This window comes from Mustela nivalis (assembly GCF_964662115.1).
Source record: "Mustela nivalis genome assembly, chromosome: 8".
Lineage (NCBI taxonomy): Eukaryota > Metazoa > Chordata > Mammalia > Carnivora > Mustelidae > Mustela > Mustela nivalis.
In genome coordinates this window covers 25,667,422-25,691,102 of record NC_139027.1, presented here as the reverse complement: position 1 = coordinate 25,691,102, position 23,681 = coordinate 25,667,422, and the positions used below count along the sequence as shown (strand labels likewise).

The 23,681-nt window shown below is 36.6% G+C and overlaps 1 protein-coding gene across 6 annotated transcripts in view; it reads right to left on the bottom strand.

Annotated features, from left to right (window-relative positions):
- The window catches only part of HEATR5B (HEAT repeat containing 5B), a 105,105-nt gene that overhangs the window by 70,070 nt on the left and 11,354 nt on the right, over window positions 1-23,681 (bottom strand). For all 6 annotated transcript variants that reach the window (XM_082745302.1, XM_082745305.1, XM_082745303.1 and 3 more), the window contains 13 exons: window positions 22,248-22,419; window positions 20,579-20,736; window positions 19,846-20,095; window positions 16,483-16,638; window positions 15,643-15,893; window positions 13,978-14,089; window positions 12,274-12,426; window positions 11,138-11,237; window positions 10,712-10,821; window positions 8,575-8,738; window positions 7,208-7,383; window positions 4,544-4,649; window positions 2,114-2,304 (listed from right to left, as the gene is read on the bottom strand). In XM_082745302.1, the coding sequence (XP_082601428.1) occupies window positions 2,114-2,304; window positions 4,544-4,649; window positions 7,208-7,383; window positions 8,575-8,738; window positions 10,712-10,821; window positions 11,138-11,237; window positions 12,274-12,426; window positions 13,978-14,089; window positions 15,643-15,893; window positions 16,483-16,638; window positions 19,846-20,095; window positions 20,579-20,736; window positions 22,248-22,419 (2,099 nt within the window). The remainder of the gene's footprint in view (window positions 1-2,113; window positions 2,305-4,543; window positions 4,650-7,207; window positions 7,384-8,574; window positions 8,739-10,711; window positions 10,822-11,137; window positions 11,238-12,273; window positions 12,427-13,977; window positions 14,090-15,642; window positions 15,894-16,482; window positions 16,639-19,845; window positions 20,096-20,578; window positions 20,737-22,247; window positions 22,420-23,681) is intronic.

Sequence of the window (23,681 nt, the reverse complement as noted above, 5' to 3'; positions counted from 1 at the left end):
ATATTAATTAATTGAGTTTAAATTAAAAAACCAAAAAAACAAAAAATGCCACCAATTAATTATGATGTTTTACAGAGAATTTAAAACAAATTCTAATGTCAGATGAATTGCGAAAAATGGGTAACTTTAAATGCAGGTAATACTTAACTTTAAATCATCATCAATGATTTGGAAAAGCTAATGAAACTAGGCACTGAAAATACTTGTAAAGCATTAACCAGACAGGTATGAATGAAAGTCTTTGTGTTTCACCAGAATAAGTAAAAAATAAATACTCCTACAGGTATTGAAAATACTTACAAAGTTAAAACTCCTTGAACTACAAAACAAAATTACCACTCTGAAGTTTTCCAAACAAATACATTCTTTTTTTTTTTTTTTTAAAGATTTTATTTATTTATTTGACAGACAGAAATCACAAGTAGGCAGAGAAGCAGGCAGAGAGAGAGAAGGGGAAACAGGCTCCTGCTGAGCAGAGAGCCCTATGTGGGGCTCGATCCCAGGATCCTGAGACCATGACCTGAGCCGAAGGCAGAGACTTAATCCACTGAGCCACCCAGGCGCCCCCCAAACAAATACATTCTTATCTTACCTATTACTAACAGAGCACAAACCATTAAAAGGTAAGATCAGTTGTGTATTTAAAAACATCTTTAACGAAAACCGGTTTAAGAATCAATGACATATACTTGGAAAAGCAAAACTGCTCTGTTGCTAGAAAATGGCAGAAGTCATCCTGCAGAAGAGGAAGTATCTGGGAATAGATATCTTCTGCTTGCTCGTATTATCCTTAGTGATTCAAACAATACACTGGGGCATTATCCTATAACCAGACAAACTGCTGTTCACGTTTGACAACAGGGAAAACCATCCTCCCATAACCAAGAAAGAAAATACATTTTCTTCAGGACTACTGCTTCACCACCATACCTCCATACCTCCCCAACCCTCTCATTAAAGACTATGGCCTACAGCGCCTGGGTGGTTCAGTTGGTTAAGCGACTGCCTTCAGCTCAGGTCATGCTCCTGGAGTCCTAGGATCAAGTCCTAGGCTCTCTGCTCAGTGGGAAGTCTGCTTCTCCATCTAACCCTCCCCTTCTTGTGCATGCTCTCTCTCTCTCTAATAAATAAATAAAATCTTTAAAAAAAAAGATTATGTCCTATTTTAGTGTAATTAGTACTCAAAATAAATAACCATTGAGAATAGTTATTACCTAACTCAAGTATCAGTTCTTGACCACACCTGATTTTCAACTTCTCTACTTAAGTACTTACCTAACAACCAAGAATCATTAATAACTGCATCAACTTAATCACTTATTTGGAGCTCTGACACCACTCTTTTTAATTAAAACAGCAAAGAAATCCTTAAAATCTAACACTAACCTTTCCCGTTTCAGGGATGATTTAAGAGATGATAAACTTGCTAGCAGTTAGGAAAAGAATGGTTTATTCCAAAAAGTGACTAATTAACAAGAAGTATAATGTGGGGAGCAGAGATAAGAGAAAGGGACTACCAATTATCAAATGATTTCATTTACTTGTGCAGCATAAGGAATAACATGGAGGACAATAGGAGAAGGAAAGGAGAAGTGAATTGGGGGAAATTGGAGGGGAAGAAGAAGTATGAGAGACTGTGGACTCTGAGAAACAAACTGAGAGTTTTGGAGGGGAGTGGGATAAGGGGTTAGGTGAGCCTGGTAATAGGTATTAAGGAGAGCACATATTGCATGGAGCACTGAAAAAATAAAATAGAATTTAAAAAGAGGTGGGGGCGGAGAGAGAAAGGGACTACCAGAGCACCATTTCAGAGAAGAATACATGTAACTAATTGAGAGAAGTCCTATTAACAATTCTCTTGATTCCATTATGTAACATTCAAAGGCTGAAACCTCATCACGCTGAAAGTATCTACAATATAATGACTTTCCTAGATTATAGAGTTTAAACAATTACTGAATAAAAAATTAAGATCATTTAAAAAAACACGAAATTTTGTCATATGTTATACCATGTGGAAAACCTATCATCCAATTACTATATTTACTGATTACTTTAAAAGACATCTTTGCCCCTATAAGAAACGTATTTGTCAGTACACAGACCCACTTACTTGTCAAAGCTATACTGGGCCATTCTGGCAATGAAGGTTGCTTCCCCAACCACCTGAGCCATTCTTCCAAGAGCTTCCCCTGCTGCACATCGTAAGATGGGGTTTGGGTTGTCCAGAGCACCCATAACCAGAGTCAGAGCAGATTTACGAACTTCCTCAGGTCCTAAAGTACTTTTGTTTTCAGCCAGGCCCTATAGTTATTTAAAAGAAAAAAAAAGGCAATTCAAAATTCACATTAAATTTTTTAAAAAATGTGCTGCAACCTCTGTAAATATATCCACTTCACCCACTTTTTTCCAACCACCTTTTCATTTTTTTAAGTTTTTATTTTAATCACTCAGTGCCCATCATGACAAGTGCACTCCTTAATCCCCATCATCTATGTCACCCGTCCCCCCATGCACCTCCCCTCTGATAACCAGTTTCCTCTCAATAGTTAAAGAGTTTGCTTCTTGGTTTATCACTCTTTTTCCCTTTGCTTATTTGTTTTGTTTCTTAAATTCCACGTTATCAGTGAAATCATACGGTATTTGTCTTTCTCTGATTTATTTCACTTAGCATCGTACTTCTAAGTCCATCCATGTCATTGCAAACGGCAAGATTTCATTCCTTTTATGTCTGAGTAATACTGCATATATATACCACCTCTTCTTTATCTATTCATCTACTGATGGGCACTTGGGCTGCTTCCATGTCTTTGCTATTATAAATACTGCTCTATAAAATAGGGGTGCATGTGTCAACCATCTTTTTTTTAAGTAAGGTATAGGTGACATGCAACATTAGTTTCAGCTGTACAGCACAGTGACTGGATAATTTTGTGCATTAAGCTAACTCTTAAGTGCAGTCACCATGTGTCACTACACAACATTATTACACTATTATTAATTATATTCCCCATGCTACATTTCTGTGCCCTATTTATTTTATAACTGTAAATCTGTATCTCTTAATCCCCTTCACCGATTTTACCTATTCCCCTCTTCAACCATCTTTCATATGTATATACTACATCTAGGATCAATACCTATTAGATCGACAGTAATTACTTTCCTAAACATGATTCAGAACATGATACATAACATAGTTACAGTCAATCAGCCCTAAAATGAACAATCCCTAGAAGTGTCTCTATCCAAAGACTATGCTCTTAAATTGTTTTTATATAAAAGGACACTCTACTATTTTTTTTTAAGATTTTATTTATTTATTTGACAGACAGTGATCACAAGTAAGCAGAGAGAGAGAGGGGGAAGCAGGCTCCTCACTGAGCAGAGAGCTCAATGCGGGGCTCGATCCCAGGACCCTGAGATCATGACCTGAGCCAAAGGCAGAGGCTTAAACCACTGAGCCACCCGGGCGCCCCAAGGACACTCTACTATTAAATCAACTATCATTCAACTGATTGACATTTATCATTCGAACTTTAAGTAAGGAAAAGGTCTGATGAGTAAAAAACTTTGATTTATTAATATAAAAATTTCAGAGAAGATAATTATGTCATCAAGAGTACATTCAGGGCACCTGGAAAGCTCAGTCATTAAGCATCTGCCTTCGGGGCTCAGGTCATGGTCCCAGGGTCCTGGGATCGAGGCCCACATCGGGCACCATGCTCAGTGGGAAGCCTGCTTCTCTCTCTCCCACTCCCCCTGCTTGTGTTCCCTCTCTCTCTGTGTCTCTCTCTGTCAAATAAATAATTTTTTTAAAAAAAGAGTATATTCAATAAGTATAAAATGATAAAATGGGGTAAAAATATCAGTAACTGAATATTGATAAAGTTTGTTCGTCATATTAAATGTCAATTATCTCTGTTCTAGGTACACTTACTGTCATGGAACTTGATAACAAAATCCAACTCATGGTTCCAAGGGAAATGTTAACTACAAGAGAGGCATTAGTAAGCAAATCTATGAAGACAAGTGTTCTGTGGACAAATATTACAGTTGGTACACTAGTCTTCCAAACACTACATATATGTAGAAACCAAAGTTTAAAAGATTAAAGGAACTGCACAAGACATAAACCTAATGAGAGCTAAACCAGAACAGAGTCTCCCAATGCAGCCTTTTTCAGCTATACAACATAGCCTCTCCTGATTTATGGTCTAACCACAAACTGAACTTAAGTTTTGTCTGGTCAGCTTCCAGTAGAATATCAGATTGCATTAGACATCTTTGAAAATTCTGAAAGAACTTACTAGCACTTGTAAAATCTGAAAGGTCACATTGAAACATGAACTTGAACATTATTAAAATAGAAAACACTTATTTAATTACAATGAGCCTAATAAGTAGTTTCTAACAATTTAATATAAAAACATAGTTATCAAGTGATACACATATAATTATCATAATGGTCTAGATATACATGTCTTATTAAAGACATTAATAAAATCTTATTTCAGAATACTTATGTGTTAAAAGTAAATACCTTTAATGCACTAAGAACAGCAGTAAAAATATTAAGCTGCACAGCCTGCTGGCGGACACCTTTGGCTTGTTTAACACATTCGGCAAAGTGATCCAACATCTGTAATCTATAATCATAGAATAAAGATAGCATTAGCAATACTTTTCACTCATATATAGCTCAGAAAACAGAAATAAGAGCAACAGCTAAGTGTATAACAAATAATGTCCCATGCTGTTTCATTTCTATTCCATTCCTGCAGCTGATTTAGACCAGATCTCTTCCTCCTGAATTGATACAGCGACACGTGGTTTTTAACTAACACAGTAGCCAAACTGTGGAAAAAGCTGAGATGCCCCTCAACAGATGAATGGATAAAGAAGATGTGGTCCATATAGACAATGAAATATTACTCAGCCATCAGAAAGGATGAATACCCACCATTTGTAAAGACATGGATGGAACTGGAGGGGATTATGCTAGGTGAAATAAGTCAAGCAGAGAAAAGAGAAAGACATTTACCATATGGTTTCACTCACATGTGGAACATAAGGAATAGCACGGAGAACCATAAGGGAAGGGAGGGAAAACTGAAAGGGCACAAATCAGAGAGGGAGAGGGAGACGAACCATGAGACTATGGACTCTGGGAAACAAACTGAGGGTTTGGGGATGGAGTGGGCATGGTGGGTATTGAGGAGGGCATGTGGTATGATGAGTACTTGGTGTTATACATAACAAATGAATCACTGAACACTACATCAAAAAGCAGTGGCTAACTGAACATAATAGTTTAAAAAACTGTAACAAAGCTAGCAACTAAACATTAAGTTTCAATTAACAAAATAAGGTCATAGTTTCAATGTTCTTTGATGTTAACCCAAGCATCTAACAAAGTGCCTGGCATATAGTAGGTGCTCAAGTCTTCTTCAATAGAGTAACAATCATTAATTATGCATCTATGTAGAAGATTTTTAAGTTAGAAACGTTAAAATGTGGCATAATTTTTCTCTTCTTTTAAAATACTCTAATGAATCACTGAACACTACATCAAAAACTAATGATGTACCATACAATGGCTAACTGAACATATAAAAATAAATAAGTAAATACAAAATAAAATACCTCACATGGAAGAAGACAGTATCTCATGTCCTATTCTCAGAAGCTAACTGGGAGATTTTGAAAAAAATTTAGCTGTGGTAAATTTTTTTAATGTAGAAAATCAGAAGTGAATTTTTTTATTATTTCAAATTATTTAAATGAGACAGCAAAAAAAAAATCACAGCCATTTGAGACTATTCTGATAAAAGAGAATGAGATCATTTCAGATTCTAAAAATAAATGGGTTGGGCAAAGGAATGCTGGGAAGTTGGATTTAGTACTAAAGTTAACAATGAACTAAAGCAGGATATCAGTATCCCTCTAAGGTCACTATAAGGATTTAAGCTCAGTGTAAAACAGTCCACAGGTCTCAGGTCAGAGCACTCTCCAAAATCACTGAGGAAGAAATCATCTAGTCTCCAGTAGCAGGTCCAGTTAGAGTTACTGGAGGCTGAAACTGACCACTTTAATGCTATGTATATCTTCTGTGGATGAGGAAGCAGCACATTATTCACACTGCCTTCAAGCACACACATAAGAGACCCATGTCTCCAACACTACTGTTAAGCATCATTTGTCTATAATTGACCTTAAGTACATAATCTTTTAAAATAATTTATTTTAAAAAAGTTTTTTATTATAAAATATTCATTTCATTTAATTTGAAGACTAGTAACAAAAAGTTACTAACCGGAAATAACTACTCTTGTAGTTATACATGTACATATGTAAACATGGTACACACATTTTCACTCTTCTGTTTGAGAAACCACCATACATAGACAAAATGTCTAATAAAGTTAGGAAGAGTGTCTGTACAAAGAATATAGCAAACCAACATGCTCCTTTTAGAAAAACAACCGTTATTTTGATTTCCCAAGTTCCAGACTCAAATGGAATGACAAACCTTATTAAAGAGCAAATACCTCACTCATTAACTTCATCAGTAACAAAAACAAAAGACTTATTAGCAAACTTATTTAATGATTCCTCACTAAAGATATAGTGAAAACCTACTTATAAACTGGCAAATGAACTACTGAAATGAAAATCTTGCTGTTTAAGACACAGTCCACAAGACAATGGTACTGGATGCTAGTACACAGAGCCAAATCTTAAAAAAGCAGCTTCAAATTATATGGGATTTTCATGCAATTTTTTTCAATCATGTATGTGTCACTTAGGTCATTAAATTTATAAACCTATTATTTAAGTAGTAATTCACTTTATTGTAGATAACTGCATGGGATGGGAAAATCTTTGTTTGAGTATGATTTATGTATTTTTTTCCTAACAGATAACTTTATTTATGTTAAATACTTTAAAATTTATTTATTATATTTTAAACTTTTTATTTAAATTCCAGTTAACTAACATCCAGTGTAATACGAGCTTCACGTGCACAATTTAGTGATTCAACACTTCCATACAACACCCGGTGCTCATACAACACCCGGTGCTCATAAAAACAAGTGCCCTCATCAATCCCCATGACCCTCCTTAACCCATCCACCCTGCTAACCACCACTCCTCTGGTAGAATTTATATTTAACTAAAATTACTTGTTAGACTTTATACTAACCGGTGTTTATAAGACACATGAGGAAACACTACACCAAAAAGGGCCACGGAAGCATCAATGACTGAAACCCCAAGCGGGAGAGGACCAGGCACAGCTTCTCCAGCAGGTATGCGTAAGTAAATGGAGGATGGATCATGCTCCAGAGCCCCACTTCCAGACGCGCTGTTTGGCTGGAGCTACAAAATAAAAAAAATGATGTAAAAATCATTCAAAATCTCCTTGAATGAGTATTAGTCCAGAAAAATAGAATGTGAGGCAGAAAAAAAGGTTAACAATATCAACAACAAAAAAATAAGAATGACTCAATCTGAAAATTTCCAACAAAAAAAACCCCACAAGAATGACTGAATCACAAAATTTTTAAATAGATAAAAATATGATTTATCCGGGACGCCTGGGTGGCTCAGTTGGTTAAGCAGCTGCCTTCGTCTCAGGTCATGATCCCGGCATCCTGGGATTGAACCCCACATTGAGCTCCCTGCTCCGTGGGGAGCCTGCCTCTCCTGCCTCTGCCTCTCTGTCTCTCATGAATAAATAAAATCTTTAGAAAAACCCATCAGGGGATGCCTGGGTGGCTCAGTTGGTTAAGCAGCTGCCTTCGGCTCAGGTCATGATCCCAGCGTCCTGGGATCGAGTCCCACATCAGGCTCCTTGCTCGGAAGGGAGCCTGCTTCTCCCTCTGCCTCTGCCTGCCACTCTGTCTGCCTGTGCTCACTCTCTCTCCCTCTCTCTCTCTGACAAATAAATAAAATATTAAAAAAAAATGATTTATCCAGAAAAAAAGCCATCAGTAATTGCACAATTTTATACATACATAAAATTGTATAATTTATACCTTATGTAATTTTAAGAATGCTTATTTATTCTAAAAACATTTTTATACTGCCCACCTTAAAAAGTGCAAGCAAAACAATATCAGGAATAACTTAAAACCACACCAAAAAAAAAATTAAAAGAAACTGTGGTAACTTTTTTTTTTTAAAGATTTTATTTATTTATTTGACAGAGAGAGATCACAGGTAGGTAGAGAGGCAGGCAGAGAGAAAGAGAGGGAAGCAGGCTCCCTGCTGAGCAGAGAGCCCAATGTGGGACTCGATCCCAGGACTCTGAGATCATGACCTGAGCTGAAGGCAGCGGCTTAACCCACTGAGCCCCCCAGGCACCCCTGTGGTAACTTTTTTAAAAGAACATAAGAAATTTACCTTTTTTCACTACTTATCTACCATCAGGAAGCTATCCTTAAATGTCTAAGAAAGCCAAAATAAAATTAAACTTTAGTCTGCAATATTTTCTTTTTAAATGACAATGTATAATAACACCACTGCCTTTGATTAAGTTGTATTTCAGTTCCCTGTATGGTTTGCTACCTGGTCTTCAATTGATTTATGATCAGTTTCTTGAAGCCAGGAACCCAGAAGAACACTGTCATCATAATGGCAGAGGGATCTGAGGAGGGAAGTAGTTGTGTTCGCTGAATTGTCAGTCAAAGTGAATTCTGCTACCAGTTCTCTCAGAAGTGCGTTGAAAGATCCTAAAAAATAGAACTTCAGATCAGACATGAAAGAATAATTTTTATAAAAATTACAATCACTGCTCACAAAAAGAAGCAACATTTTCTACAGGGATAAAATAATTAAGTCCCTGTTCTCTTTAAAAAAAAAATCTGTATTAAATATTTTAATGCTGATTTTAACCTACAATAATGGTATTATGCCTTTCTACCACTTCTCAGCCTTTTGTCTAAGATCAAGTGTATTACTGTATTATGCCTTTTAGCCCAAATTATTTAAAGTAACAGAAACACTCAAACAGAGAAAATATTTCTATTAAATGTTCACATTTAAATTTAATAAATTTAAATATATTAAATATATTGTAATAATTTAAATATCTGTTTAAATAGGGACGCCTGGATGGCTCAGTTGGTTTAAGCAGCTGCCTTCAGTTCAGGTCATGATCCCAGTGTCATGGGATCGAGTCCCACATCCGGCTCCTTGCTCGGTGGGGAGCCTGCTTCTCCCTCTGACTCTGCCTGCCACTCTGTCTGCCTGTGCTCGCTCTCTCTCTCTCTCTGACAAATAAATAAATAAAATCTTTTTTAAAAATAAATAAATTAATTAATTAATTAAATATGACACAATTATTGTTTATTATTAATTTCCCAATGAGGGGCACCTGAAGCTCAAATGGGTTAAAGCCTCTGCCTTTGGCTCAGGTCATGATCAGGGAGCCTCTCTGTCTGCCTCTCTGCCTACTTGTGATCTCTCTCTGTCTAATAAATAAATAAATAAAATCTTTTTTCTTTTTTTTAAAGATTTTATTTATTTATTTATTTGACAGAGAGAAATCACAAGTAGATGGAGAGGCAGGCAGAGAGAGACAGAGGGAAGCAGGCTCCCCGCTGAGCAGAGAGCCCGACGCGGGACTCGATCCCAGCACCCCAAGATCATGACCCGAGCCGAAGGCAGCGGCCCAACCCACTGAGCCACCCAGGCACCCCAAATAAATAAATAAAATCTTAAAAAAAAAATAATTACGCAATGATGTGCAAACACTGAACCATAACACATCAGAATTCTTGGGTATGGCTGAACTGAACACAGATCAATGGCTTACTTTAATATTAGCATTTTATATAATATTTGAGGGGCGCCTGGGTGGCTCAGTGGGTTAAGCCGCTGCCTTCAGCTCAGGTCATGATCTCAGGATCCTGGGATCGAGTCCCGCATCGGGATCTCTGCTCAGCAGGGAGCCTGCTTCCCTCTCTCTCTCTCTGCCTGCCTATCTGTCTACTGTGAACTCTCTCTGTCAAATAAATAAATAAAATCTTAAAAAAAAAAAATTTATATAATATTTGATGTCTGTAAAGTATATTATTATTCTCTGTCAAGATTCCTAAATTATTGTCTATATTATAATATATATGAAGCAGTTCAGTATCATAATTAAGAGGACAGAGGGGTGAGTAGGTTGCTCAGTCAGTGAAACATCTGCCTTCAGCTCATGATCCTGGGGTCCTGGGATCCAGCCCCACAACGGGCTTCCTACTCAGTGGGGTGTCTGCTTCTCCCTCTGCCTCATCCCTATTTGTGCTCAATCACTCAAACAAATAAATGAGAATCTTTTAAAAAATAAATAAAAGCATAGGCTTTAAAGCTGAACCAGCTGGCTCTGAATCCAAGCTCTACCGCTTACTAGATCTCAGACTTGGGCAAGTTACATTACCTCTCTGTACCCAAGGCTCTTCATCTATAAAATACAGCTGAATTACATCATAAAGTTGTGGTTAGAGTCAAAGGAGATAATACATGTAAAGGGATTAGAACAGACCCAGAGCACAGTAAATGCCCCACAAGTGTTAGTTTCTTCATATGAAGAATAGTAAAATAGTTGTCTTCCTCTGCAAAGTCAGGGGAGAGCCTTGATCAGAACTCTATAATACTGTGTGAAGAACTGGAGAGGTAAATTGAAGAATTTTTACTAGATACCATAAATTTTATTTACCTTCATAAGTTTTTGGAGGTAACAAAGCCAAGATATCGTAAAGTCTTAAACGGACCATTGCAGCACTGGCTTTCAGATGAGCTCCATGGGCTTTAATTACAGACGGAATGCTAAAATATCAAAAGTATAGTTGATAACAGCTTACTAGAGTAAGTGTTACTTAAAGCATTTTCAGCAATGTATCGATGAACCACCAAAATACACTGGTGAGTACTACATTCTCATTTTAGTTTATTCTGTGGCCTTTACAGGCACACTGTAAAACACAATTTTACTTCAATCCATACCATTACTATAATTTTTAAGGTCATTTTAGAACAGTAAAGTTTTATACATTTCATATATGATACATATAGGGAAGTACAAGACATGACTGTTTATAAATATGTAAAACTGGATGTTAACTTGTCCTAATTGCTTACTTACTGTGACATCATAGTCATGGCACATTCAATAGGAGTCATCAATTTTCTAATCACATCTTCAGTTAGGAGCTCAGGGCAATGTGCAACAAAACTCCTCATTGCTAGATAAAATTTTTAAAAGAACAGATTTAGGATAGTTTCTGTGAAAATAAAAAAAATTACAGAATTACATAAAGATACCTATAGTTCTCCATTATAATACAATATAAGGCTCTGAAATCAGGTCAAACCGAAAGAAGAACTAACTGCAACTACAGAAAAAAATCATTAGAAGAGCCTAGAAGAAAGGTGGAGGGAGGGAAGGTATCTAGTAGGGAGATTTCTGTGAGTGGGAAATCAAAGGTCTTATAATATCACTAAATTCACATAACTACAAAGAATGCAGCTTCAAGATAAAACCAAGAGTGCATAAAATAGCTCAGTGAGAGGGAACATCTTTGCTGCCTCTTTAGCAACAGAACTAAGACAAAAACAGCTCTTAGATGTGTAGGAACAAAAAGGACCCCTTGCCCTGCCGCCCTTATGCTTTAGCATATATCCGTCTCCCACACCTTGGAAAAAGAAGCACTTTTCACTCTGAGATAAACCAAAAAAGAATAGCATCACCCAGTGTAATTCTAATTCCCAGAGGAAACCAAACGTGAGCCTTTCCTGTAAGTTGCTAGCTTCTAAACAAAAACAACTTTATTCATAATTTTTGAAACAATGATGTCTGGAAAAAAAAAGCATCAGCATTTGCAGATTTGATAATGCTAGCTGTGTCCATTATGAAAAGACTTACTGTCAACTCAATGACCTTGAAGATCACTGAGTTTCTTCTTTGAATACCCACCAGGCTGTTTACTTGGTGGCCAGTGCCTCTGTGACAGGTGGACAACTGCAATCACTGGGAATCAAAGGCCTGGGCTCTGGCTCTCACCTTACCCCTGATGCTAACGTCCTCTCAGAGTCTCAGCTTCATTTCCATCGCAAAATTAGCAAACTGGCACAGGTTATTTATAAGGCTTCTCTCTAAATCTACAAGTCTATGAATTTGTCATTACACACTAAAATAAAAATTTGAAGCAGTGATTTTCCTTCCCCTCACAAATATTTTAGTAATAAAATAATATTCTGAGATATCCTTTCAGTTCTTACCACATAAAGCTCCGGCACGACCTTCCAATGTTACCTGCCAAGTAAAAGAATCGCCTCGGGCCTTCTCAGCCTCCAGCTCCTTCAGAGAACGAGGAAAAACATTTCTCCACAATAACAACATCTTGGGCAGATGATAACGAACAACAGATGGTCCTATTGGAGAAAACAAGAATGTGAAAACATACATATAAACCATATATATATATATAACATATGTTTCAAACAAAAGTCAGAGAGCCCCGCACAGGCTTTAACAACACCTGGTGTTTCACTCTATCTTTATCTGTAAAAGTAAGATTTTCAACATGCATCTTTTATTTTCCAGTCTGATGGAGAAATAATTGAATATACTGCTGCATAAGTTTAAGGCATACAGTATGATGTTTTGGGTTATAAATAATTGTAAAAGGAGCACCACAAAGATGCAGCTAACATTCACCATTTCATATAGACACAATAACATGAAAAACAATTTTTAAAAAATTTTCTCCTTGTGATGAGAACTCTCAGGACTAACTCTCTCACCAGCTGTCCTGTCACACAGCAGTGTGATTCGCAGCCACCAGGCTGTATACCACAGCCCTGTACTTACTCAGCTTAGAACTGCAAGGCTATACCTTTCCACCACTAGCCTGCACTTCCTCCTCCCCCACTTTTAAATGTTTCTTAGTCAGGAAGTAAAATAACATATTAAAGCATAATAACACTCACCTACAAAGTATCAATATTTTTAGCAGTCAAACATAAATCCGTAACAAGTATTTTAAAAGAAATTACCTATATTCAGAATGGTGAATTATATATTATCAACCTATATTCATAATGGTGGATTATGCACTGTCAATAATGAAATACTCCTGGGTCACATCTTACGATGAATCTCCTATTAATACACCTGCATATAAATATTGACACCCAGTGCCACACACATACATCTATATATTCCTCCATTTGGGGGCAACTGATATGGCTAATTTTATTTTATAGAGGGGCAGTATGTTTAGAACTAAAAATTTATATTGCAAAGGAATTCCTTTAACATACCACATAACATATTTAACATAAATTTCTGGAAAAGTTAGCACTTTTTATTTTCTTTAGAAAACTAGGTCAAAGTATAACTTCCAAAAGGTAGATCCTCAAAGTGGTGAGTGACTCTGTAGCGCATGCACACACACATACTTTTTACAGAAGTTAAATGTACGAACTAAAAGGTAGACACATCTCTTCGCCACGACAACATGTCTCTGTTCTGTGTACAGTGCTTAACTCTGCCTGCATCTCAGATTTGTCATAGCACTTAGGAAAGTGAAATGCAGAAGGGTACCCCAGAAAAGCAGCACCAAAAACCATTTAAATGTGACTTTATCCCCCCACCAAAATCATGTCATACATGTCACTCCGGGGATGGCAAGTGGCCCCATACTCTCATCTCATTTGGCGAACACTAAGCCAATTAGTTAGACCAGGGCTATTCTGATAGTGAAGATGAAACTTCATTAATAATTTTGTCATTAAATGTACTTAAGCAGAAATTACCAAAAATAGAAATCTATGCCCAAACGAGAGGAAACACACCTTCACCAATTTTATCGTGTCATTCAAAGTCTAGAATGTGAAGTTGAATACTTTCAAATTAAGTTTTCTTTAGCGTCTACTGACAGTCATACAGTAAGACAAGATCCTACTCAAATATGACTATACCTAAAGTCATAAGTGCTCCAAGTAAAAGCCATCCAGCTTGGGTGCGCTGTAAAGACAGCCTGCTATTTTGGGCAGCAGTTCGTAAGAGATCTTCAGCAATACTAACTACCATCTGCAAGAGAAGTTTACAATTGGATTTTAACTGAAACAAGTTAAAGAAATCAAATAAGAAAATACATAGATAGTATGCTTAATTTAAAAAAGAAGTTGTCCTTTTTTGTTGTTGCTTTAACATGTTAAAGAGGCAACATCAAGACCTGCTTAATCCAGATGGCACGGTTGTCTCTGAGGAGACCCCACACAGCACACTGGTTAAGAGAGAGCTCCAGAGCCAGATTGCCTGGGTTCATATCCCAGCTTTGTCATTTCCCAGCTTTCTGACCTGAGATAACTTAACTTCCCTGCCTCAGTTACCTCAATGGTAGAACAGGAATAACAGGAATGCCAACCACACTCCAGCAAGGACTGAATAAGTTAATATAGCAAAGCACTCAGAAGAGTGCTGGCCCATGTAACTAGTTCATAAATGCTATTACTGGTAGTACCGTTATCCTATATTCAAAGATTTGTTGAACTCCCATTATGTTTCTGCCATGAAGCCAGTCTTATGGCAATTAGAGTCTTAGAGAATCTGTCACAGGGAAAACGGGAAGTAACAAGCAGCACATGATTAAATGACACAACAGTAAGACAGATGTAGTCGTGGTCTGCAAAAGGGACGTTATCCTAGATAGGGTAGCTCTAAGGAGACTTCATGAAAGAAATGGCACTTGAATTAGGCTTCTAAACAAACGGATAAGCTTGGTACAGGCAACCAAGAAGGGGGATGACATTCTAATGTGTGCATAACGGCATGAAGGCTGAAAAAGGCATGGGAAGGAAGCAAGATGACTGGTCTAGTAGAACAGCGGGAAATGAGAACGGATGGGTAGAATGAGGGCGAACCACAGAGGTGCTGGTTTTCCAGACAGAGGGGATTACATTTATTCTCTGAGCACTGCGTAGTCCCAAAGTGTCTCCGAGCTAATGTGAGACATGGAAGTGGTGTGGGGAGATGGGAGAAAGACTGCAAGCAGGATAATCAGGAGGAGGCAGTCGAAGAACAAAACGAGATGGAAGCCGAGATTCAAGTAGTAGCTATGGAACTCCTAAGAACGAATGAATCTAGTCCCAATGTCCCAGAAAGAATAAGAAGTTAAAAACCTAGCCCTGATCTACATATGTAAAATAATATTTACATAAACACTTAATACTCTTGAGGAAAAAACTGTAATAGTATTAGTAGGTATAGTAGAAAGAAAAAACACCGACTCATAAAAACCATTCAACTATTATTATCAAAATGCTAAATGCAGTAACATATTCTCCTGACATCTTTGAATACAACAATATGAATTTTTCTCTCTAAAAGCTGAAAGAAAAGCTCTGATTTCATCATGATTAGTATAAGTGTTTTTTCCCTCTAAAATAAAATGACTCTGTACCCAAATAAAATGTACTATTCGTATGCAGAATTAAATATCATTATTGGCAAAACACTATTTTTTGTATTACTATAATAAAACTGTTGTTTGATCATCCAGATAAACATTAAACACAGAAGGCGTTCCAATGAAGATTAAACCCCACATGACAGCACTTAAAATTCCATGGTCTCTTTCGTACCTTTCCCTTGGCATGAGGAATGCCCAACGGACACTGATGAACTCCGCCTAACAAAGCAGCCATGGCAAAGCTGTATCCGCTAACAGCTTCTGGTGAAGTTTTCAAGTTGTTGAGCCGTTCTGCACACCTGTCTAGAAACGGTGTCAGCTGGAATGGTAATGCCACCGCCACGCAGCGCAAACACCAGGCGGCGGCAAGCCGGGCAGCCATACTTGGATGAAGCAGCACGGAAGTCACAGTTTCCAAAAGTCCTAAAGAGAAATACAAAAACAAATGGCTCTTTAATAAAGTCAAATGATTTCGTAAACCACGAGAATACGTGTAACACAGTGATTAAAATCATAAGCATTATGGTTTTACCCAAATACTTTCAGAACTTTGCCAAAAACACATTATCTCAGAAATAGTAGAGAATCTTAAAGGAACATTTTCTACAAAATAGTATAATTATATCCCCAAAAACTGTTGATGTAAAAATTAAATGTTTATTCAACAAATTTTAGCCAATTATTAGAAACAAACTACATAACTCTTTTGTCTCCCTAAACTTTATTTCACTATTAAGTCAACATTCACAAACCTAGTGAATTTTAAATAAAACCCAGCTTTTTAACAAGTAATCTGAAAACTACTAATTATAGTTGTTTTCTAATTATAATGTAGTTACTAATATAATTAGTTTTATATAACTATAATACTAATATTATAATTATAACACTATAATTAGTACTTACTAATTATAATGGCAAGCAACTAATCAGGAGTTAAATATCAATCACACTTTTAGGACTTTTTTTGAAATGGTAAAGAGAATTCCAGCAAGTAAGTGAATTATCATACCTATAGATGCTTCCTGAATAAGAGGGGATGCGGTAGCGTTCAGGCTCTGCACCAGGCTCCCGAGTTCTTGGAGGGCGCACACCATCACATGCTGGCTTGCTGCAATGTCGGCTGCTCCAGATTTGTTTTCACCACTAGTATCATTCACTACTGCTTCTGGAAACACATAATCATGTGTTTGATGTGGGTGAATTAAGTTGTGACATAATTTTTTTGATTTATACAGTTGACATTTTTATACCAATATTTCCACCAATTGATGCCTGGGTATTAAAAACTCTGACTGTAATTACTTCTTAGCAGAACACCTGTGTAACTAAACACTGAAGTGACTTAAAACACTGTCCAATGACATCACGAAAGTACTGAAATACACACTGAGGGATTTTGCCTGCCTCCAGGAATACACCTGACTTCAGCAAGCAGCAGCAAACCACAGTGTATAAAAGCACTGGCTCCCCGGAAAGGCACCTGGGTTCCAATTCCAACTCCACCAGTCATGTCAGCCACGTGACACTGGGCAAGCCACCCCAAGAGTCTCAATTTCTCTATCCACTCAGGGGGTTAAGGGACTATCTCAAAGAGTACTGTGGTGATTAAAAAGTCAATTCACATGAAGAATAGAGCACAATGTTGCCCACAATACACACGCATCAATCTCAGCAGCCATTATTGTTACATTATTATTGTCGCTACCTCAAGTGCTGCAATATATTAATAGCAACACTGTTGAATTACTGACCAGAAAGCAGATCTAAAAGGATACTAGCTTTAGAATTTCTTACTGAGATGTTTCTCAAAGTTCCTGTTAGCTTTGCTGCCCCCTTCCCTGACCTTTCAATAGAACAGAAATGTATTTAACATGAGACAACTGAAGATTCCTTGTCAAGTTACTAATTGAGAATATATTCTGGCCCATAAATCCCAGATGGATATTTAATTCTGCTTTTAAGATTTTTAAAAAATCAAATGGCTAATCTATGACCTAAGATTAATTAACCCTTATAATATAGTAAAACTTCCTTACCTTTTTTGCATTCATTGTGTATTAGTAGACTATAAAATGAAATCAAAAAGGGGGACACACCATAAGATACTCTTTTTTTTTTTTTTTTAAGATTTTATTTATTTGACAGAGAGAGAGACAGTGAGAAAGGGAACAAATTGGGGGGAGGGGGGGGACAGGCTTCCTGCCGAGCAGGGAGCCAATGTGAGGCTCAATCCCAGGACTCTGGGATCATGATCTGAGCCGAAGGAAGCCACTTAACCAATTGAGCCACCCAGGTGCTCCGAGACTTTTACTATAGAGAACAAATGAAGGGTTGCTGGGGGGTGGGTTGGGTTGGGAGGATTGGGTAACTGGGTGATGGGCATTAAGGAGGGCACTTGATCTAACGAGCACTCAATGTTATATACGACTGATGAATCACTAAACAATACCTCTGAAACTAATAATATACTATGTGTTAATTGAATGTAAATTTAAAAATATATAATACATACTAACAGAATACAATAATATATTACAGATTGTAATTTTCATTATGGACCTCTTGATTTTTAGCTATTTCTGGACTTGGAAATGCATGAACTCCATCTTTTGACTGCTAAACCACACCTCCTTGACCAGGTACTCTCTATATCTGGTTTACTATTTTATTCCCACAGTCTGGCACAGTGTCTCTGGCACTTCAACATTTCTTTAACACATCACTGTACAAATACATTTCAAATTGTGAACCTAGGAGAGATTACTATTTTAATGTAACTAAAGAACGGTACCTCATTAACTTAAACACCCTTTAATTCACAATTCTTAACTTCCAGTTAGCCGTATGCATTTAAAAATGTTTGGCTTGTGGCACCTGGGTGGCTCAGTTGGTTAGGCAGCCAACTCTTAAATTCAGCTCACGTCAAGATCTCAGGGTCACCGCAATGGTCTCTGCACTTACACCAGAGTCTGCTTGTCTTTCTCCCTCTCTTCTTCCTCCCGCATGTGCATTCTCTCTCTCTCTCTCAAATAAACAAATAAAAAATCTTTAAAAAATAAAAAAAAACAAAAATGGTTTGCTTGACATGGATGGATCTAGAGTATATTATGCTAAATGAAATAAGTCAGTCAGAGAAAGACAAATACCATATGACCTCACTCACATGTGGAATTTAAGAAAAAAAGCCACAGAAACATATGGGAAGGAGAAAGGGAAAAAGTAGAGAGGGAAATAAATCATTAGAGACTTTTAATGATACAGAACAAACTGAGGGGTGAGGAGGGATGGTGGATGGGAGATGGGCTAGAGGGGTGATGGGTATTAGGGAGGGCACTTGTGACGAGCACTAGGTGTTGTATGTAAGTGACGAATCATTGAATTCTACTCTGGATCCCACAGTCCTGAGATTATGACCTGGATCATAGTCAAGAGTCGGATGCTTAATCAACTGAGCCACTCAGGCATCCCATTAAATTCTTATTTCTAAAACCCACTATTAGGCAATATAATTTGCCTGATTAAAATGGTTAAGAAAACTGAACTGTCCTATGGAATGTATATTTTACCTTGTTCAGTTCCCTAATTGTAATGCAAGCTCCATGAAAGCAGGAACGTTTATTTCACTTGTTATTCAAACCCTGAATTACTGCTTTGCAATCTCAGATGCTCAGTAACTACTTGTTAAACTGAAATATTTATAAAATGGATATTCCTTTTAATTACGAATTAATTGAGGTTTCACAGGATATCCTCTAGTGGGCTAATAACCACCTGCAATTGTTCCTAAGTCTTCTTATTAAGCCTATTAACAAAAGGAAACAAACAAACACGTGTTTACAAAACAAAAGGCCCAAGTAGAAAACTAAAATAGGTTGTTCCTTAAGGATAGGAAAGCAATATGCTGTTGCATACCAGGAGAGCTAGAACATCAGTACAGATACTAGAAATGAAACAGAATTCAAACGTGCTACTCAAATCTTTAAAAATTCTATTTCACGGGCGCCTGGGTGGCTCAGTGGGTTAAGCCGCTGCCTTCGGCTCAGGTCATGATCTCAGAGTCCTGGGATCGGGTCCCACATCGGGCTCCCTGCTCAGCAGAGAGCCTGCTTCCCTCTCTCTCTCTCTGCCTGCCTCTCCATCTACTTGTGATTTCTCTCTGTCAAATAAATAAATAAAATCTTAAAAAAAAAAAAATTCTATTTCACTGTAATTATGTTGTTTTAATAACAAATAAGCATACTCAATAAAAGTGACTAGTAAAATGCAGTCCAGAAAATGCCATGAATTAACAGTCAGATCCATTAGTATTTATTAAGAATAATAATATAAAGCTAAATGACTAAGGAAATCAGCAACACACATCAATTCTTACCTACTGCTTTCATTTGTTTTCCAATAGCTTGGCATATTTCTTTGGCAGCTGCAATCTGGGCTTTTTCACCTAGCAGACTGCCCACAGTAGCTCTTAGGATAAAGGAGACACATCGCCTTGAGTACACAGCTTCTACATGTGTTTGCGTTGCCCGAGGATGGGACACCAGATCAAGTACATGGGACAAGAATGTAGCAAAGCTACGCTCCAACCACTGACCACCCAATGTAGTCACAAAAACAACGTACGCCTATATAGAGAGATATAATTTCAGATAAATTATATAAAAGAATTGAGATTACACCAAGTCAGAATTAGTTTCATAATTATATTGGTGATTACTCATTAATGATAAGTCCAATTGAAATATTAACAAATAAGGGTCACTGGAGAACAGTAAATCTAAATTTCTCAAGCTATTTGAATACTGAATTTAAATACTGAATATAAAACTGAATTATTTTACATCTGATTTTCTGCCAAGTAAAATTTGGGAAAATGTTGTTGGATATTTACATAAATATAGCAGACACAGGCTTATTTACACATCATTAAGAATCTATCTTTCCATATAAGTGTGTAATTTGGAATTTGAATGTAATTCATTCATTTGGTAAAATAAACACTTTGGAAAAACACCAGACAATATTAAAAATCTGTGTGTACTAAGAGTCTTCCATGAGATTTCACCAGCAATGTGAACAGAATTCTTTCATAAGTATGCATTACAAACCTGTGTAACTCCAACTCTTACTTCACGATTAACAGACCCTCCGACTTTTAACATCTCTCCACCACTCTTTAAAAAACCTGATCCTCCACGTAGAAATCCTGTGGCCATGAGTTCTAAGACTTCATCAAATGTCGCTCGCTTCACGTTCTGGCGCATTACTTTCAGGAAGAACAGTAAATTCATAAGCAATATATACTGCTACTAGATAACATTTTCTAATAACTCTAGCTTAAAATTCAAGTAATTATTTCTAAGGATCCTTAAACTACTACAAAGATAGGGTCCTTTCATTTTCTTATAGTCTTTAAATTTATAATGCATTTGTAAAAATAAATTCAATTTTGAAGCAAAAAAAAATTAGGAAAAATGGAAGAAGTTAAAAATTAAAATCAATTCATTAAATCTATGCCAAACACCATCTAATAATGTTAACCTTGACATATGTAACACAACAAGGACAAAGTACATCCACAGCAGATACTAAGTGACTCACAGCCCTTATTCTCAACAGAGTAGATGCAAAGAAACTTTGTCAAGTTCACGCTCTCTAGACAACAGTTAGCAACAGATTAAAATGTCATTGGACTGAAGCTGAAATGACATTACCTTGTGCAGAAAATGTTTTATAAAGTCTTTCACATATAGGTGCAAACATAATCCTCACAAGATATCTGTAGGAGAGGTATCAAGCTCATGATTAAGTATGTAGAGATCAGAATTTGGCTGCCTGGGTTTGAATTTCAGCTCTGACGCTTATAGAACACTTAAGAGAACACAAATTACACAATCTCATAAGCCTCAATTTCCTTGTTTATAAAGTGGGAATAGTAATAGTATTCATAATTCATAGGTCTTTTGTGAGGACTAAATAAAACAGCTCAGGTATATGCTGAATTCAGTGCCTGGCACATAGCACTTAATAAATGTTACCTCTTATCATCATCATCTAATTGCACAGACTGAAATAATTATAATTAAAGATAAAGAGACTAAAGCTCAAAGGGCTTCACAGCTAATTAACATAAGAGCTAGGACTTGAATCTATTACTTCTGATTCTCCTGCTACACAGAGCTAGAGTAGGGGTGGGGACAGTAGCAGACGTGGCTGGGCTCCCTTACAGTCCACTTACAACCCTCACTGAGGCATCTCTATGGAACTATGAGACACAGCAGAAGCCACATGACAAATGTCTCTGATTCTGCTTACAGTAATGGCCAAAAAGAAAAGAAAAATAATACTGTTCTATAAAAAGGGATCTACTCATCAGAGATTGAAAGTCATATAAAGTGCCAGATTCCAGTCCCTTGAAGATTATAGAAAACCATTATGTAAATTTGCTTGTTTATATATTCAGTATACTTGATATATATAATCTTGTATATTATAACCATAAAAAAATGTCTTGTATTGCATGGAGCACTGGGTGTGATGCATAAACAATGAATTTTGGAACACTGAAAAAAATTAAATTAAATTTAGTTTAAAAAATGTCTTGTCTATATCAAGGAAAATGCCATTTGGGTAGTTCCATTCCCCAAAAAGGTAGACAAAGACACTAAACAATTTAAATCTTTCAGTGACTTACCTATAACAAATAGCTTATTTAGATAGATTTCATATACCTTCAAATACCTTTTACAGACTACATCAGGGATTGGTAAATGATACCTGTTGCTTGTTTTGGCATCAACGCTGTAGCCATGACTGTTCCTAAGAGTTTAGACACTGCCACTCGAACCCCATAATTTGAATTTTCCAAAGCCTTAAAGCAGTGAGTGGCAATATTTTCTAATTCAGCAGTCCACATGAACACAGCTTCATTCTGTAGTTCTAGTAGACACTGAAATTTAAAAAATAAATATATAAATACATCCTGGAACTTCCACTTCCATAGATATAACAACAAGAATCAGATTTACTGTCTCCTGAAATAACCAAAAAATTAAAATACATGAAACAACAGTTTTCAAGACACTGGACATCAATGAAGGATAGAAATCCTTAGGAGATGGAAACAAACTGAACTCTGTAATTGTCCCAGCTTATGGCCTCTAGAGAGTTTTCAATACTTAGGAGAAGACACTTAACACTGAACTTCTGTACTAGAAAGAAGAAAGGTCTCAAATCAATAACCTCAGCTTTTACCTTAAGAAACTGATGATGTAGAGCAAATTTAGCACAAAGAAATCAGGGGAGAAAAGAGAATAATAAAGATAACAGAGCTGAAATAGAGAACTGAGGAAGAACAAATAAAACCCAAAGCTGCTTCTTTGAGATGACCAATAAATATGATAAATCTCTAGCCAGACAGATAAAGGAAAAAGATACCAATTACTAAAATTAGGAATAAGAGAGGTCACATTACTACAGATTCAATATATATTAAAAGGACAAAGAGAATATCATAAACAATTTTATGCCAATAAATTTGAAAAATGAAATAGACAACTCGCTAAAGAAGAAAGATAACCTAAATAGCCCAGCATTTATTTTTAAAATTGAATTTGTAGGGACAGCTAGGTGGCTCAGTTGGTTAAGCATCCAACTCTTGGTTTAGCCTCAGGTCATGACCTTGGAAGGGGAGGTCCTGGGATGCAGCCCCCATGAACAGCTCCTCATTCAGCAGGGAGTCTGCCTGAGATTTTCTCCCTCTACCCCTACCCTCTACACTCACTCATGTGAGTGCTCTCTCTCTCAAATAAATAAATAAATCTTAAAATTGAATTTGTACACAAATAAAACTGGGGGAAACTAAACAAGATCAATGGACTATGGCAATGTCAACACTATTATACTAGTTGTAATACTGTATTATACTTTTGTAAGATATTACCTTTGGGAAGAACTGGGTAAAAGTTTATAAAGACATCTCTATATTATTTCTCATAATTGCATGCAAATATACAATTATCTTTAAGAAATTTAACTGGAAAATAGCAACAACAAAAACAACATAAGAAATCAAATATTAAAACAAAAGACAATTAACAAAATCCAATATCCATTCCTGATAAAACCTCTTAGCAACCTAGGAGTATAAAGGTGCTTCCTCAACTTGATAAAAGTCTTTAAAAAAACCAATACTTAACACTAAATGGCAAA